Source organism: Myodes glareolus, chromosome 5 (genome assembly GCF_982192425.1).
Source record: "Myodes glareolus chromosome 5, mMyoGla1.1, whole genome shotgun sequence".
Taxonomy (NCBI): Eukaryota; Metazoa; Chordata; class Mammalia; order Rodentia; family Cricetidae; genus Myodes; species Myodes glareolus.
This window is the reverse complement of record NC_142030.1, coordinates 39306654-39323211: the sequence shown is the minus strand read 5'-3', so window position 1 is coordinate 39323211 and position 16558 is coordinate 39306654. Positions and strand designations below refer to the sequence as shown.

Here is a 16558-nt window from a genome sequence, read left to right as displayed (position 1 = left end):
TTTATATGTATAAAATAGCAATAATGGTAATATTGATGGAAGAAGTGACAAACTCCAAATGGTAGAATGATAGAGGTATAAAGGCTTTGGAAGGCTTTTCCTCATGGGTACACTGCTGAGTTTTGAATATTTTTCATCCTGGCCTATATAGTTGCAGTGAAACTTTTAGATTTCGTGAATGCAGCATGAGATTTTAAGCTCACTATATGCTCATGACCTGACATCTCATGGAGCACTAAAGTTTGAACATAGGCAACTCTCTCAGTAATATGGAAAAGGAATTTGATAAAGAATCTTTGATCAACTTCACCTTGTCAATTTATCTTCATAGAACCCAGTACTTTTAATATAGTCTATGTATATGGGCTCACTTTGTTAAGGTCCTGGATATAGGTCATTTATGCCTTTTGTCCTTAATGGCCTCTACAAATGGTCATTTGGGAAGTGTGGATGTGCACACCCAAGAAAATTTAAGCAGGTGCTTATTAAAAAAGTGAAGACTGATGAAAATCTGGGAAGATAAACTGAGAATTTAACACATGTTTGAAAACAATATTGCCAATTAAGTAAGGTCTGTTTATCCTATTGCTAAGAAATGCAAATTTCCCCATAAATCCCCTCCGGGCTTCCTATGTTCTGCTCTCATCACTAACTAATCAGGGCATTTTTTGAAGATAGCTCCTGTGGCTTGGGAAATTAGGGTGGGGACCAAATTGCCATTCCAAGGCTCCCTTAAACCCATTTCTTTCTTAGTTAGCAAGCCAGAACAGAAAATTCTAGATCTCAATGCCTCTAACAGTAAATGAATTAAGCAAATTCCAAATTTAACGGATTGTATTTTTGACATTGAGAGCATAGAACTTTAAGGATGAGAGGTATGAATTCAATGCCTGAGACATTTGAATGATTTCTTAGAGGCTTTTACAGTCTCTTTGCTTTGTTGTTTTTGTTTCCCCAACTCAGCAGAAATATTTCTTCTTGCTGCAGTCCAGGACAAAGGAGTGGGATGCTACACAGGAACACCTTCAGGAGGACACCACCCTCACCCCGAAGCCGACTGGGTGGGATTGTAGGACCCGCATATCAGCAGCTGGAAGAATCAAGGATCCCAGACCAGGATACAATACCTTGCCAAGGGTAGGTCTTTAAGCAAGGGACTTACTAGGGAGACTGTTAGAAGTTTGTCATTAAGTTAGTAGATAACTGTTTTTTTTTTTAAAAAAAACTTTCTTAGGAAGAACAAAGTATCCTTTCATCAATAATATTGAAAAATATATTAGCAATGTGGTGATGGGGAATGTCTTTAATCTCAGAACTTGAGAGGAAGAGACAGGCAGATCTCTGTGAGGGTGAAGCAGGTCTGATCTACAGAGAGAGTTCCAGAATAGACTCCAAAGCTACAAAGAAACCCTGCCTTGAAAAACAAAAACAAACAAACATTATATACATACATACACACACACATATATATATATATGTTTTATATTCATTGACTTTCTGATTAACAGTGTGAACCAAACCCTAAAAATTAACCTTTAACATAAATATGGTATCTACTTCCACCCAGTATTCTTGAATGTGGGGTTTAGGTAAATATTAAAAGAAGAAAACCACGGAGAAACCCTTAGAACTGAAATGTCTTCATTATTTGTTCTATGGAGGTATCAGGGATTTTGGACACCATAGTTATTGCTTACAGTACACAGGAACCAAGTCATCTAGGAAATACCAACATACAGAGGGCTCAAGGTATACTGAACAGAATGCAAGATAGGTTCTCATCACAATGCTGTTCTTGGTGAAAACCACTCAATCACACATGGAATAGGTAAAAGTAACTGACCATTAAAGTTGGATCCCTGTCCTTTATGACTTGTGTCAATTTTAGAAAAGGCTGTCATCTAAGCCCAAGCTCTATTTAGATCTAAACCTCCCAAAGGTCGGTGACCAGGTCAAAAAGGGAGTACTAAGAATCTATGTCAGATACATGGCATCCAGGGAAACAGTTTTTGCCATAAGCAATTCTCACCATGCTATCATTAATTAAGAATTTAGATTTACTGTAGCTATTTCCATAGTAAGGCTCCAGATGTGCCAAGCGGTTGACTTTCTGAATGATCTAGGCTGGGTTTCTATGTAGTTTTGGCCCAGGTGATTATTTCAGATCTTTTCTTTCAATCCTGAGACCAAAGCAGGTAGGAAGCCCGGTTCAGAGCCTTTGCATTTCTCTTTTCTGCAAGATATGGAATAGATGGACTATTGCTCTGTCTGATTAAACACAACATGGGTTTCCTTAAGAAGAAAGGATCTTTGAATATTGGATCCAAATAGCCTGTGTCTTTACTTTTTAATTTTGGAGCAATTCCGAAAAGACCATTCCTTCACGTTGAGGATTGACTGCAAATACAGGGCAGCAACTAAACTGTCTAAATAATGTCTGTCATGCAAGTGAAGAAGCAGTCGGCATTTTACATGGCCTTACCTATGACAAGGGGTTGGCATTTAGCCTGTATCTATATTAACCCTGTTTATAACTGCTTTATCAGTAATCAATGGTGATTCACAGGAATACGTCTCTGCACACACATTTTCTTTTTTACGGTGAAAATTAGAATGTGTAATTGTCTTTTATTCTAATTATTTTCCCTCTTGGTCATAGTAGCTCTCACCCCAAATGTTCCTGATGCTAAGAGGTTCAGAGCCTCTAGCAAGTTGCAGTTTGAGTTACACATCCACAGACCTTCAGGGGCTCAGAGGTTTTCATTTCCTGCCTCTTCGTTTCTGTCCTGGGTCAGCATGGTTGTAATTTTATGTTGGCTCAGTGACCACTGGGTTGGCAATCACCTAATCGTCTCCATAGCTGGCTGGCCACATGCATTTGCTCAGTGTCATGGGCACCCAGTTGTGATCAATGTTGACTCTGTTTATCACTCTGGCCTCAGCACAATGAATCTCAGGACTAATCTCATTCTCAGTCTTAAAAACAGCTCTTTTCCATTCCTGCGGGACTGACTGTCTCTCAGGACTGCAAATGAGGTTGGTAATAGAATTTCACAGCTATCATTTTTCAAATCTACCCTTGGCCTGAAAGGGGAGTAAATGAATTTGCAAGACCCACTGGCCATATGCTCCTGTTTACCAAGCACACGGTTGTTGTCTAATAACTAAGCTTCATGTATGTTCATTCCCTCCTGGGTAGGAAAGCCTGCCTACTTGAATACATCATCTACCCTAGCACAGCAAGACGTTTAGAATGGGGTAGAGAGAAGACTGAGGATACTTTCTCTGAGTGATGCTCTGGGCAGTGCCACACCTGGTAATAATGCACAAAGGACTGTACTGGATGTGTCAGGCCAATTATTTGATATATTATAAGCTAATAAAAAGGAGTAGATTCAGAAAAGTAAGGTTGACATCTTCAAACTGGTCATGATCCAAAACATAGTTAGTTCCCATATCATCTAGCTAGCAACTTGATGCATTTTACATCTTGATATTCTTTGAAGATGCTGGTGAACACAACAAAGATAGGAAAGCTGAAAGGGTCATCTCAGTGTGGCATTGGTCATCCCAAGAGAAAAGTGAGTTCATGTGTTAGCTTTCTGACCAAATTAAAAATGAAACCAGGAAAAGGATGTGCTGAAAACACAGCAATGACTGACAGTGTAAAATGGAATTACTGGTTGTGTGAATGGTCAGTTCTATATACCTGCTATATGCCTAAACACCACTATAAGCCTCGCCTCAGAAATTAGATCTTAAGAGTCAGCAAGAGAAAGTATGTCATTGGCTTGATTTCTAGCTTACAACAAATCAAACAGTCACTAGTTTTTGCCACCTTCCTTGACTCACATGCTCAAGGGGAAAAACATACTTGTGGCCTCCAATTTCTTTGACTGATGGCAGGGGATACAACCCAAGGTATTACAATGGCAATGAATAATTTCAGCATCAAACTATTAAGGAACTGTTGAGATTCTAGGCTTTACAGAGCTCTGAACAGTTTCTATGTCACAACCCCATCTATAAATTTTGGTTCTACTTAAACACTTGCTGAAATATCATAGTTGTAACTCTTCACAGCAACGCCAAGGAAGACTTGCGGGTCACCCGTGCTTCTGGTGCAAGAGCATGACCCAGTTGATTAATTTAAACTTCACAGTTGTTTGATTTAAGCTTCACAGCATCACCAGCCCCCAAGTATCCAAGTAGTAAGATATTTCTCTTTTGTGTGGTACTGAACCCAGGCTTGTATTACACTAAGATTATACTTACTTTGATTTTTACCACCAGCCCCTATGTGCTTTATGAATTTCGAAAATTCGAATGAGCTACCATTTGTCTGAGAATCCAAATCACATAATGATGGTGACTTCTTATTCAAAATTAAATCAACTCTGGAGAACTATTATTCTTTAATGACATCTTCACTCTGTAGCAAGAGTTAATATTCAGTGATTGCCAGTTACATGTCTAGTAGTTGGCTTGGGAAATGACACAGGGTAATTAATTTCAATTCCTCTCTCTCATTTAAGTCCTTAATTCAGTGTCAGGTTGAATATGTGGATTTTTGAAGTTTGGCATTAATTGCCTTTGAGTTTGGCCTTGCCACATTGCTGAGTCATCACAACAAATAGTTAGAAACATCTTCTGTGATATTCACCATTTTCCAAGCAGAATTTATCTGTTGATGTCACAACCACATTACAGCTTATTATATTTCATCGGTAGATCTACCCTGATGACATTGATATAGATATGGTGTCATTCCAGTCATATTTCTTGGCTTTTTTCTGTATGTAAATATTTGAAGGCATATTTTATGTATATTTGTACATTCTGAAAGTGTGGTTCCAAAGAGTATAACAAAAGGACCTGAGGTTTGCTTGTTCTTCAATTGGAATTGACTCATAAATCTGATTTTCTGTCATATAAGACACAAGGTTAAGATCCCACAGGGAATTTTCTTATGCATGGCTGTATAAAATTAAACAATCAAAGGGATGTTATAAACTAGCTTACCTTAGGGTGTTCCTTCATTACATGGTTCTGAATTTTATAGAGACAACTTGACACTTGGATTTGAATCCTTCTTATGTTGCTTATGTAGAGGTGTAATTTGGGGCAGGTCATTTGAATGCCCCTTGGAATTATCTACTCATTCATCACATAAAAATGATAAACTAAATTTTTGTGAGATAATTAGAGGAGAAAGTGATTTTCAAGTCACTCTGCAAATGCTAGCTATTGTATCTGATATTAGTTAGTGAGCTATAAAAAGAGTATTTTCTTTAGAGATATATTCATTCATTAACATGTTAATTAGATCAGGGTTTATTGGTCACCAACTCTATTCTGGATTCATGGAGAAAAGACACAAGTGCTATTCACCTATCTTTACTCAATTCTGGTGACACTACCCCCATTGTGACCTCACAGTAGAGATTTCTTTGTAGCTACACAATACGTTTCATTGTAACAATTCTTTAAATATATAAAAACAATTTTTATTTACATTACAATATAAGCCAAGGATATTAAATGTATTAGACCTATTTGACTTACACTTACATGTTAAGCGTAATGTTTACTATTTAAGGACAACTCACTAAAGGTATGACAAAATCTACCATACAAAGTCTGTTACACCTGTTCCACTCCAGACACTGGAAAGATCAAAGGAGAAAATTCACCATACCTGAGCGATTCAAAACTCAGCTCCTGAAATCCTTAAATTACACAGAATGGCACGCTGGTATTTGTAATAAGCCATTGCTGAACATCAGTGCTCTGTTTTACAGTAGGGACACTGAAGAGCCCTGCTAGGTTGGGAGGATTATAGGAACACCCTTTATATTCCCCCTGGACAGGTAGAGGGGTTAGGCACCCTTGGTTTGGTCCTCTGGCTCAGCAATGGGCTAGCAAGCACTAAGGCATGCTATCTACAGAGCAAACTGTCAGCAGCAGTTCAATATACATTTCATGTGTAAAGCAGAAGCTTCAAGGACTGCAATACCTGATGACTTCCTAGTGGCTCTTCATTATGGTGACCACACCAGTCAATCAGACAGACCCAGGTCTGAGAGGGTGGAAGAGTTACGAGTGAAATAATGCCGTGGTGATGTCCTGTTTGTCACGATGGAAAAGGTCACACTTACGTGCTCAATCCCCATTTACTTTGTATTCTAGGATAGAGGTCAGGAAGACTATATCCCATCTGCCTATACAGCTGTGGTGTGTTGAAAGACCCCTGGACTTAAAGTAAGAAGATCTGGGTTTGAGTCTCAGTCTGTCACTTATTTTTCTGTGTGACCTTAGGCAAGTCACTTCACTGATCTGAACTTCAAGTGACTTTTCTGTCCGTGGGAGCGTAGTATCCGTCTCAGGGGGTTTCTGTGAGAAGTCAGTGAGATGGTGCATGTGGAGGACTTTTTGGATGGTATGGTTCTCAGAGGCACAGTGGGGGCCAGAATCTGACTCTATTCATCTTTTGACAGGTATGCATCCAATGGCTTAAGAACCCAACAAAACGCATCCATAAATATGCAACTGCCTTCAAGAGAAACAAGCCCCTATTTTAATAGCTTGGATCAAAAGGACCTAATGGGTTATTCATCCCCAAGGGCCAACTCTGTGCCCATCATCCCTTCGGTGGGTCTAGAAGAAACCTGCATGCAAATGCCAGGGATTTCTGAAGTCAAAAGCATTAAATGGTGCAAAAACTCCTATTCCGCTGACATCGTCAATGCGAGTATTCCAGTCAGCGATTGTCTTCTAGAAGAACAACAGGAAGTGAAGATATTGCTAGAGACTGTGCAGGAACAGATCCGGATTCTGACTGACGCCAGACGGTCAGAAGACTATGAACTGGCCAGCGTGGAAACTGAGGACAGTGCAAGTGAAAACACAGCCTTTCTTCCCCTGAGTCCCACGGCCAAATCAGAACGAGAGGCACAATTTGTCTTAAGAAATGAAATACAAAGAGACTCTGTGTTAACCAAGTGACTCGAGATGTAGGAATCTGTGCATTCTCTGCTTTGCTAAACAGGAAAGAGAGGAAATTAAATACAAATTATTTATATGCATTAATTTAAGAGCATCTACTTAGAAAAAAACCAAATAGTCTGCCGCCCTCATATCATAGTGTTTTTTAACAAAATATTTTTTTAAAGGGAAAGAAAAGAAACGTTTCAGGAAGGATAAAGCTTACCACTAAAGCTTTTGGGGGAGGATTCTGAATCCACTTTCAGTTAGCCCCAACACTGTCCTCTTTGGATCTTGGAAGATTTGGCCAATTCCAACCTCTGGTCCCATAGTGCCAGTATCTGTATGGAAAAGAAACTGGTGTTCACCTAGCTTCAAAGACATGAGCTATATCCCAAGAGAGGATGTGCCAGTGAGCAGGGAGCCCTGGCCATTTGGCTCTTGAGTTCCAACCCCTAAATTTCTATTCATCAATGCTCTCACCACAGATTTTGTCACGTCAAGAAGTATAGTGCTTTGTATTTGATTTTTAATGACTGGCAGGAAATCACGAACAGGAAGGAAGATGGAAAATTGGAGTAACCTGGTTAACCTTAGCTACTCTCATGTGCCATCTTTCTCTGACATTTGAAAGCACAGAACCTCAGAGTGAGATGGGAAACTATTATAGGAGAAGAGATTAAAAAAAAAAACCACACAAATGACAATGTTGTGCCACTAAAATTATGCTAATAGAAATGTTTTTTTTTTTGGAAAGTGTTTAGAAGCTCTGAAAGGGCACCTCTCAGTGTGTGTGTGTGTGTGTGTGTGTGTGTGTGTGTGTGTGTGTGTGTGTGTATACCTGTGTGCATAGGTATGAGCTTGCGAGTGTGGGGACTTGCTCACCCAAGCACATATGCTGTGCACACATGTGTTCCTTGTACGTATGGGTGTGCATGTGTGTGCATATTAAAGCTTGCAAAAATCTGTTCTCAAACATCAGGGAATCAAATATTCAAAAGAAATTTTCCCTCTTAAATCTTTTCACTTTAAAACTTTCCATTAAATAGAAATTTGGTTAGCGAGTTTTTGAACCAAGGTAACTTGCATGGTGGGGTCTTACAAAAACTCTTGACAAGGTCTAGACCCTTTTCTGATGTGAATACTATTGAAAAGAACAGTCTTTGGGTTATTGATATCAGTATCACAAAGCAAATTAATGGAGGATGTGTTTATTTTGAATCTTTAACTTAAATTATTGACACAAGCCAATTATCATATTAAAGGTTGACCATTTTAATTTCTTGTCATCCTCATTGCTACTTTACAGTAAATTTGCTCTGTGTTGACAGAGGCTCTAGCTTCTCTGTTTAACATGGAAGGAATAAATTGTTGAAAAATCACAAATCCCAGACTATTCAGTTCACAAGCAATGCCCCCCAAACAATAAATTGTGTTGTATGTTTATTTGGAATAAAGCAATATTTTTACCACTGCTAAGGTGAACTGAAAACCTCCTGAAGATGTGTCTGTTTTTATTTTCCCTTATTTTTATGGGACATTCAAGGAAACTAGTGTTCCCATACCCAGTCTTTATCTGATTATTGGTGGTGTTGTTATGTTTACACTGTTTAAATAAAAAGGCACAGTATTTGAAAGTACATAAAAGATTGCTTTTACTGTAGTTTTGGGAAAACTTGATTAAAATTTCAAAGATTTGGTTTTCAGCAGAGAAAACATACAGTTCTTACTTGAGGTAAGTTATTTCTGTTAAACACATTGCAACTTGTTATCCGCGATCTTTCATTGATAACAGATAGAATATCATCTAGGGAAAAGAGAGAGCATTAAAAAAAAACTAATCAAAGCTGCTTAACAGGAATCTGAGGTCTCATATGTTGAAAACACATTGATGGAACCTATATTTTAAGTCATAAAAGTTTTGTGTCATCATTAGTTGCCATCATAGTTTTGAATAAAGCAGTAACATTGTTAGTGTTTTCAAAAACTGGAGATATTAATGTTTTCTCGCTCAACTTAGTTTTCATTTGAACATAGTTTCTACTTAAGAACATCATAGAAGGCATTTGAAGGTCTGTAAAATCCTGAAAGTTGAGCAACCACTGAAACATGTTGTTCTTCACAAACAACTGTGAGACTATACTGGTCTAATGAGGTCAACTTTGTCGATATTTTTTCATTTATTTGTATGTTTTATTTTTTCTTAAAATGTTAACTATTGTTTATCTAAAGTGTCCATTTATCTACCTAGGAGGGCTGGTATTCTCAGCAACTGAAGGTTTTTTTTTTTAATGTATCCTTTATACCAAAAATGTATGAACGATGAAACAAGTCTCGATACAACATCTTATTTAAGAAAAGGAAGGAGGAAGGATTGTATACCACATGATTAGGCTTCAAACCTTTTCCCCATATCCTAAAGATAATGAATATCAGGCATATCCACCAGCCGTGATACAGAAAGTTTACAAATGTCGCTACTTTTGAACACTCAAGACGAAATGCTCCATAGAAACAGTTATTTGCAGTAGTTTCTGTGGTCTTTGTCTCCTTTTGGACTCCTGCAAAGTGTCTAAGCTCAACCCCACATGTTAGGCCACCAGCTGACAATTGCCCATTGTAAGTAACATTGAGGCTTCTATATTAACCGAGTCTGTTATATACCTGGAGCCACCATTGCTTTGTTCTGTGAGCTCATCTGCTTACAAAGACTTGACAATTTATACACCTTGCCTTTGAATTTACTTTATTTCTCTTGTCTATTATGGGAATAGATATTTGTAATTAAATAAGATACATATTCATCACTAACTGGAGACAGATTACCACTCATTATTTTTTTATTTAAGTCATTTCCTGTTATTTTTAATATAAAACACTTTTAAATTGATGATAGCTATTGTGGAATGCTGCAGTTCAAAATATGACCAATGTTATATTACTAGGGTAGAGAATAGAAATGATGTAGGCAAGTTAGTGTCTGAGATTTCTTCTTCCTATGTATATTAAACACTCTCTTTCAGACTCTACCCCAGTATCTACCTAGCTATAAATTAAGGTCAGTTCATCACACAATGATTCACATCACTTTTTAAGTATCAATAGAAGAGACTAGACAGTACTGCTCTCAGGACTTCACAAACTAGCTAGATAACACACAGACCAAAAACAGTAGAGGGCCATACAGATTTAAGAATACCCCCTCAATTGTGAGATGAATAAGAATTATCATTTTAGAAGGCCCCTGGTGCCCAATGCTGAGGCTGCTGGTAACCCTGTCTCCACCAGAATACATTCAACACTTGCAGTCATCAATAAACCCCTATCTTGCTATATGGTGCTATAGGAAATCACGAGTCCTAATGAGTGTGTGAGGGTGTGGGGTGATTCCAGCCCTGTGAACCTGAGATCAAGTGCTAAGACAATTTTCTCAATTGAGTATATAGTATACCTAAGAATACAAGTGGTGGGGAGGGATTTTTATTTGATCTTTTGGTATCTGGGAAACATTTTATATATATAAAGAATACTTTTTATTATTATTCAATTGTATAGCATCACTACAGTGATTTCAATGAATAGCATGTCAATGCTGTTTGTATCTCGTCTTCAGAAATTTAGTCCTAATTCCAAGGAAGACCAGTCCAAGGTTTCTAGGCTGGTTCTCAATTTTGTAAAGACTAAATATGCCCTGAGAAATGAAACTTTCAAATGAGCTTTATCTCTTCCTTTTTTTTTATTCTTTCCCTTTTAAAGAAATACTGAGGGTGAAGGAAGACATTCCCTCTCTCATGTGTTTCCTACTGTGAATACACCCTCAATATAGATATGAATACTAAAATTGGTGTGATTATTTGGGTATCCTCATGTTTGCTTCATTTGACAAATACCAAGTGATTAGCTCATGAAATTCCATGAAACATCATGGACAGCCAAATATCAACATTTGTTTCAGACAGACATTTTCAGTTCTGTCTCTTTCTTAGCCAAACTGAAATATCCTTGGATTAGAAAATTAAAAGCAAAAAAAAAAACACTAAAATATATTGAATTCTCTCCTAAAATGACTATTAAATAATGGTTGTAAATGCTTACTTTATCAAAAGTGTATACTTATCACAAATGCAGGGTTTTTTCTAAATTAAGTATACTTCTAACAATGTTTTTGACCTAGGTAAAACTGAACTCTAGTAAGGACAGAGTGTGTGGATATGACAAGGAGGTCTATTCATAATATCAGAAACCTCAGTGAAATCAGTAACAAAGTAATCACATGGACTTGGTAAAACAGAGAGCAAGCTTCTTGTCCTTTGATGATTGTTTGTCATGAATACCTGTACTGATTTCATGTGTATTGTCGCCAATGAAAGGACTGTGTGAAAAGAAGCAATCTTGTACTGTTGGAAATAAGTTAGACGTGCATCTTTGTGAAAGCTTTTAACTTAAATCTGTAAGAACAGTCTCTTGACCTCATTGCTACATAAGGGATATGTTCTACTTCATCTTTGATTTCTTTCCTTTCTAGTCAACCACCATGTTACCTAGTCATTCTAATTCCAATTTTGACTAGTCAACTTACATGTTCATTCAACACTGTTCTGTAAGTACTCCATGCCCATAGATCTATCTCATAAAGTCTTGTAAAAGTTGAAACCTATCAAACATTTGTAACAACACATGCTATTGAGTGAAAGGATTGTTGCTACGGTTAAATTTAAGGTAAATTTACCAATTTCAGGTGATAGATGAAGATGGGATAACCGAGAAGTACCTGATTCTACAGTTTGAGATTCAAAGGTCACTCTTTGCTTTGTATTTGCGCTAAAGAGAATCTGAGAGTTTATCAAAAGCAGAGGATCACTCCTCCACAGCAGGCATCAGACCTTGACTATGCCCTTTAGCTACAGAAGCAGTAGTGAGACTCATTTAGCCCAAAACATGAACAATACATAGATATACAGATAGGTGCTCTCAAGCAATTGCATCTCAGGTTTCTTGTTTATTTTCCTTGAGAAAGGTCCCTGCCATGTGGCTCAGGCTATTAGTGAACAAACAATCTTCCCCTTCAGTTTACTGAATTTGGTTATAGGCGTTTGTAATTAATCCTGTTTCAACTCAAACCTTTTAAAATTAATCCTACAAAATTTACTACATTCTCAGTTGAAACCTAGACATTAAAGTTCAAAATAATTCTAACTTTGAGGGCACCAAAAAAGCAGTATGTACTTCTTGACTTTTGTTTACAATTGCTGTTTTGATGAATCAATACCAATATGCTTCTTCAGTACCATCCAAAAAAGCACTGATTTCTCTATTTATAATTTGTTTTGGTCAAGATCCCATAAAGTCTGAACTTTTTAGTGTTCAATAAAGCAATGTGAAATGTTAAAATATTTGAATCAAAGACATTAAATTTCAGTTGTGTTGTGATTTCAGATTATAAGAATTCTATGTTGTAGTTTGAAAAATCATACTATGGGGACCCCTATGTTTCTTGGACTTGACTTTGGTATATGTAGAGGTTGGATGAACCATGGAGACAACTGCAATATACTCTACACTGGTGGTATATATTTTTACAGTAACCTAATTTAAGGGCTTCAAAAATTACATGCACACAGATCACTAAGCCGTGTTACATATTAAACACAGGAAAGGCCTCTGGTTCAGTATCTCTTACTGAAAAGTGCACGCAGCAAGAATGTGTATTGGTTTATTCTGACATTTATCACAAGGATCACTACCTAGCATCGAGTGCTGTCTTTGTCAACAAAAACCTGGAGGACAGATACATTTGTTCAGACAGCAACAAATAAGAAAACATAAATTCTCACCCTAAATATGGCTATGTCTTCATGTGTGGCCTGTGGCCATTGTATGTGTACAGTAATAATTGGAAGGGAATGCCTTGGCTCATGTTTTTCACAAATATGCAGTCGTTTATGTTAAGTAAAGCAAAAAAAAGGTAAACTGTGGTCAGAAGATTTAAACTATGAACAGAAGAATATAAAGATGTTCATTTGTCATTTTAAACATTTATTAAAAGACAATGCCATTTTCCTGTGACAATCTCTTTCACTGAAGCCTGTTGCCACTTCTCTATCTTATTAAAAGAACAACAACTCAAAGTGACAGCAAGTACTGGGGGAAAATAGACTAGAGTAGACTTACATCTCTCACCATTTCATAAAGTTTTTCTCTTTTCCATTTCACTTTTGGAGTGCAGTTCTATTCTGCTGAATATTAATTTCATAATCAATTTGCATTGTGACTTCATCAGATACATTTTTATCTGGTGCAAAACCCTGGATACCACCAACCTATGTGAGCTCCTTGCACACTTTGGTTCCAACAAGGCATTCAGATTCTCTTAGGTTGTGCTCTTCCTGTATGTTTGTCGTTTGGCTTTGCTTTGTCAAATGGGGGGTTTTCAAGTAAAAGAAGAGACCAATGCTATTTTCTTCATTTTATTGTGTTAGTGATGGATATAGGAACCTTGCAAATATAAATGGCAAGAATGTTTTTCACTGTAGCATAGGCCTGTAAGTTTTCTTCACATTACTAAATGACTTTCTGTTCACAGAATTGTTCCTTATGTTAGTCCGCTCCATGTTCAAGGAGGGGAAGCCAGGATCACTCAGTCAAGTAAAAGAAAAGTATGCAAAACCAAGTGACTCTTCTTTTAACAGCAAATTGCAAAGAATCACTAGCAAATCACGTCCATGAAGGCTTGATGTAAAATATTTACTTCCTAAAACTCAAAAGTGAATAACAGAAGGAAATATGAGGCAAATATATTTATTTGTTCTTATAACAAAGTGAATTTTTAAAACATCTCTTTAATGCAAACTTAAAGAAATATTTACTCAGTATTATTTATTCCCATTGAACATGTAGTTACACTAAAATGTTTACATTTAACATCTCTTTCAATGTAACACAGAGTGAATGAGAACCAGCACTTATTTCTTTACACAAATCTGTTTTTCCATATTATATTACCTCAACCTTATTTTCATACTGATAAACTTCATTGAATGATTCGTGCTTTAATCTAAACATACAAGAAGCTACTGAGTCAAATATGGAAAGACATGGACATATATTTAGAACTAAACTACTCTAAAGCTACACAAAAATCCTGTCTCAAGAAGATAACAACAACAAAAAAACAACAAAAACTCAAAAACCTTAGCTCTGTGACATAGACAGAACTTGTGGACTGAGTCCACAATCTAAGCAGTAGCAAAGCAGTCTATAGACTAAGAAATTTTGTGATTTTTTTTTATTAATTGGGTGAAGGAAGCTCAATGGATTTCACTTTGAAAATACACAGGGAATATGCACCTCTGGGAATCCTATCTTTACCAAAAATAAGAGAGTGCCCTTCCTATTTCCACACAAGGTGATTTAAAGAATGGTGTGTTGCTTTGTCTTTTATTTTACGATGTCTTTCTAAAACTTTCAATGAAAGTGTGAAGAACAACAAATTTATCACTCATCAATTCAGCTATATTACAACCATTAAATGAGGTATATTTGCATGCTTTTCACCTGCATATGCTTATATGATTATATTTTACAATAATATTATCTTATTCTTCTGTATTATAATTTAAACAATTTCTTACTTTTTTGTAGTAAGATGTTTTCTTTGTAAACATTTCATTTAGAGGCTAGGTACATTGCTGTTTATAATTTATTGAGACATACCATTATCATTTTAAATTCAAATTTTTATAATTCACTCTCTCCTGTTAAGTAATCTACATTTGATATTATAAAACTTTTCTTTCTCTTGGAAAGAGATGGCAGATTCATAAATGAGCTTCATAGGATCTGAAGACTTAAATTGTAAGTAACGCTTTTCTTTGGGATAAAGTGTGTAACTTTTTAGATGGGGGCTAAAAGTATAAAAGTAAACATTGTATAAGGTGTGTAAAGAAAGATATGAATCTCAGCATTTTGTGATTGTGCACACTGCAAAAAATGTTATGACTGGGCCACCAAGTATGACAATTAGGAAAATTCATTTCACATTTCTCAGCTGCTTTTCTGGAAGTGGCAGATACAGAGTTTTTAACATCACTTGGGCTTTGGCTTTCTCCTTTCTTTGCATATAAATTTAATTTAAATGCGATCAGCTTGAACTGAGCAAAAATATCTCAATATGAAAATTAGTTTTACTTTCTTACTAGAAAAATACTTCATCTCATTTTATATATAAAACCTATGAGGAAAGTTTAAATTACTATCAGACGATAATCACTATTAGTATCTGACCACATTTATTTTCATTTTTTATTAAAACAAATAAACAATGTCAGAAAATTGTAGTCAACTAGCATTTAAAACATTATATCATATTTAATTAACTCCAAATATGATCTATTAGTATTTATTAGAAGTACTCCTAACATGTATGATTGGTACACAAGCCATCATATGGTGGAAGACCTTGTAAATATCTCTTGTGTGTAGTTCAATTGGTTATTAGGTGTTTATTACTTTGACATGTGTCAATATTTAATACTACATGAATGTTCACATCAGTCAATGTTTTCTTGGCATTAGAATAGATGCTACCTTTCCTCATGATATATATTTTGTCTTTTTAGTTATCATTGATAGAGTTCGATTAAAATATAAAATTGTAAGGAAAGACTTCACGTAAGTATAGTTGTACTCAATTTTTGGAGATATATTAAATTTCTACAACCATAAGGCAGTAACTGGATAATAAGAATATCACCATTTTTATCAAAGGTGAATGTCAAGAAGGAGACCCAAAAGATCTCATGACAGTCATGACCATTGGCTACAAACATTGCATCTGCAATCAGGGAATGGGCATCAGCAAGACAAGAGTGAGCACTCTGTGATGACATTAATCTATTCACTTCAAAATGTGGAATTCTCAAAATATGATTGTAAGCTTATAACCACCAGTCATTGATCCAAGATTAGAAACATATTAAAACGTGTTCAGTAGAAGGAATAAGAAGATTCATTTGATCTTCTTCATGCTAGATACAAGTACTAGAGAAATTTCTAGTTACACAAAGCAAAGAGAACATGAGCTACCATACTACAACCAACATGTAACCATCTGTGCACACAAACACTGAACATGCTCCCTTTAACACTCAAAGGTTGTGGCTTATTTCTATATAAAATTTCCACTGTATATGCTGCTATATCAAAGTAAAAAAATATGCTCAGTAATGAGATGCAGGATAGTAGTTAATGACTGATAGGAAGAAAAAGAATGCATAATGTGAGAGGCAATCAAGAGGAAAACTTTCAAAGAATAAATTTAAAAAGTGGAATTAAAATCTGACAGAATCCAAGAAGAATTTTCAATGCAAAAATATGTCAAGTGAGATGAAAGCTAAAAGTCAAAAGGCTAAGAAATTTTTTATATTTCTATCCTAAAACACAGATTTCAAGTGTTAAGAAGATAACAGTTCAAAAATTGTTTAAAATAATAAAACAACTCTTAACAAAATAAAATGAAAAAATAAAAAATAACTCTTCTTTAAATAGCAAATATGTGAAATAGAATAATTCATTA

The 16558-nt window shown here is 36.0% G+C and overlaps 1 protein-coding gene across 10 annotated transcripts in view; it reads left to right on the top strand.

The window, feature by feature from the left end:
- The window catches only part of Nrg3 (neuregulin 3), a 1014491-nt gene extending 1002089 nt beyond the window's left edge, over positions 1-12402 (top strand). For 3 of the 10 annotated variants that reach the window (XM_085687869.2, XM_085687867.2, XM_085687865.2), the window contains 3 exons: positions 964-1137; positions 6190-6261; positions 6498-12402. In XM_085687869.2, coding sequence (XP_085543995.2) covers positions 964-1137; positions 6190-6261; positions 6498-7005 — 754 coding nt within the window. In that variant the 3' untranslated portion in view covers positions 7006-12402. The remainder of the gene's footprint in view (positions 1-963; positions 1138-6189; positions 6262-6497) is intronic. The other 7 variants (XM_085687868.2, XM_048421323.3, XM_085687873.2 and 4 more) reach the window with 4 other exon arrangements.
- The last annotated feature ends 4156 nt before the right edge of the window (positions 12403-16558 follow it).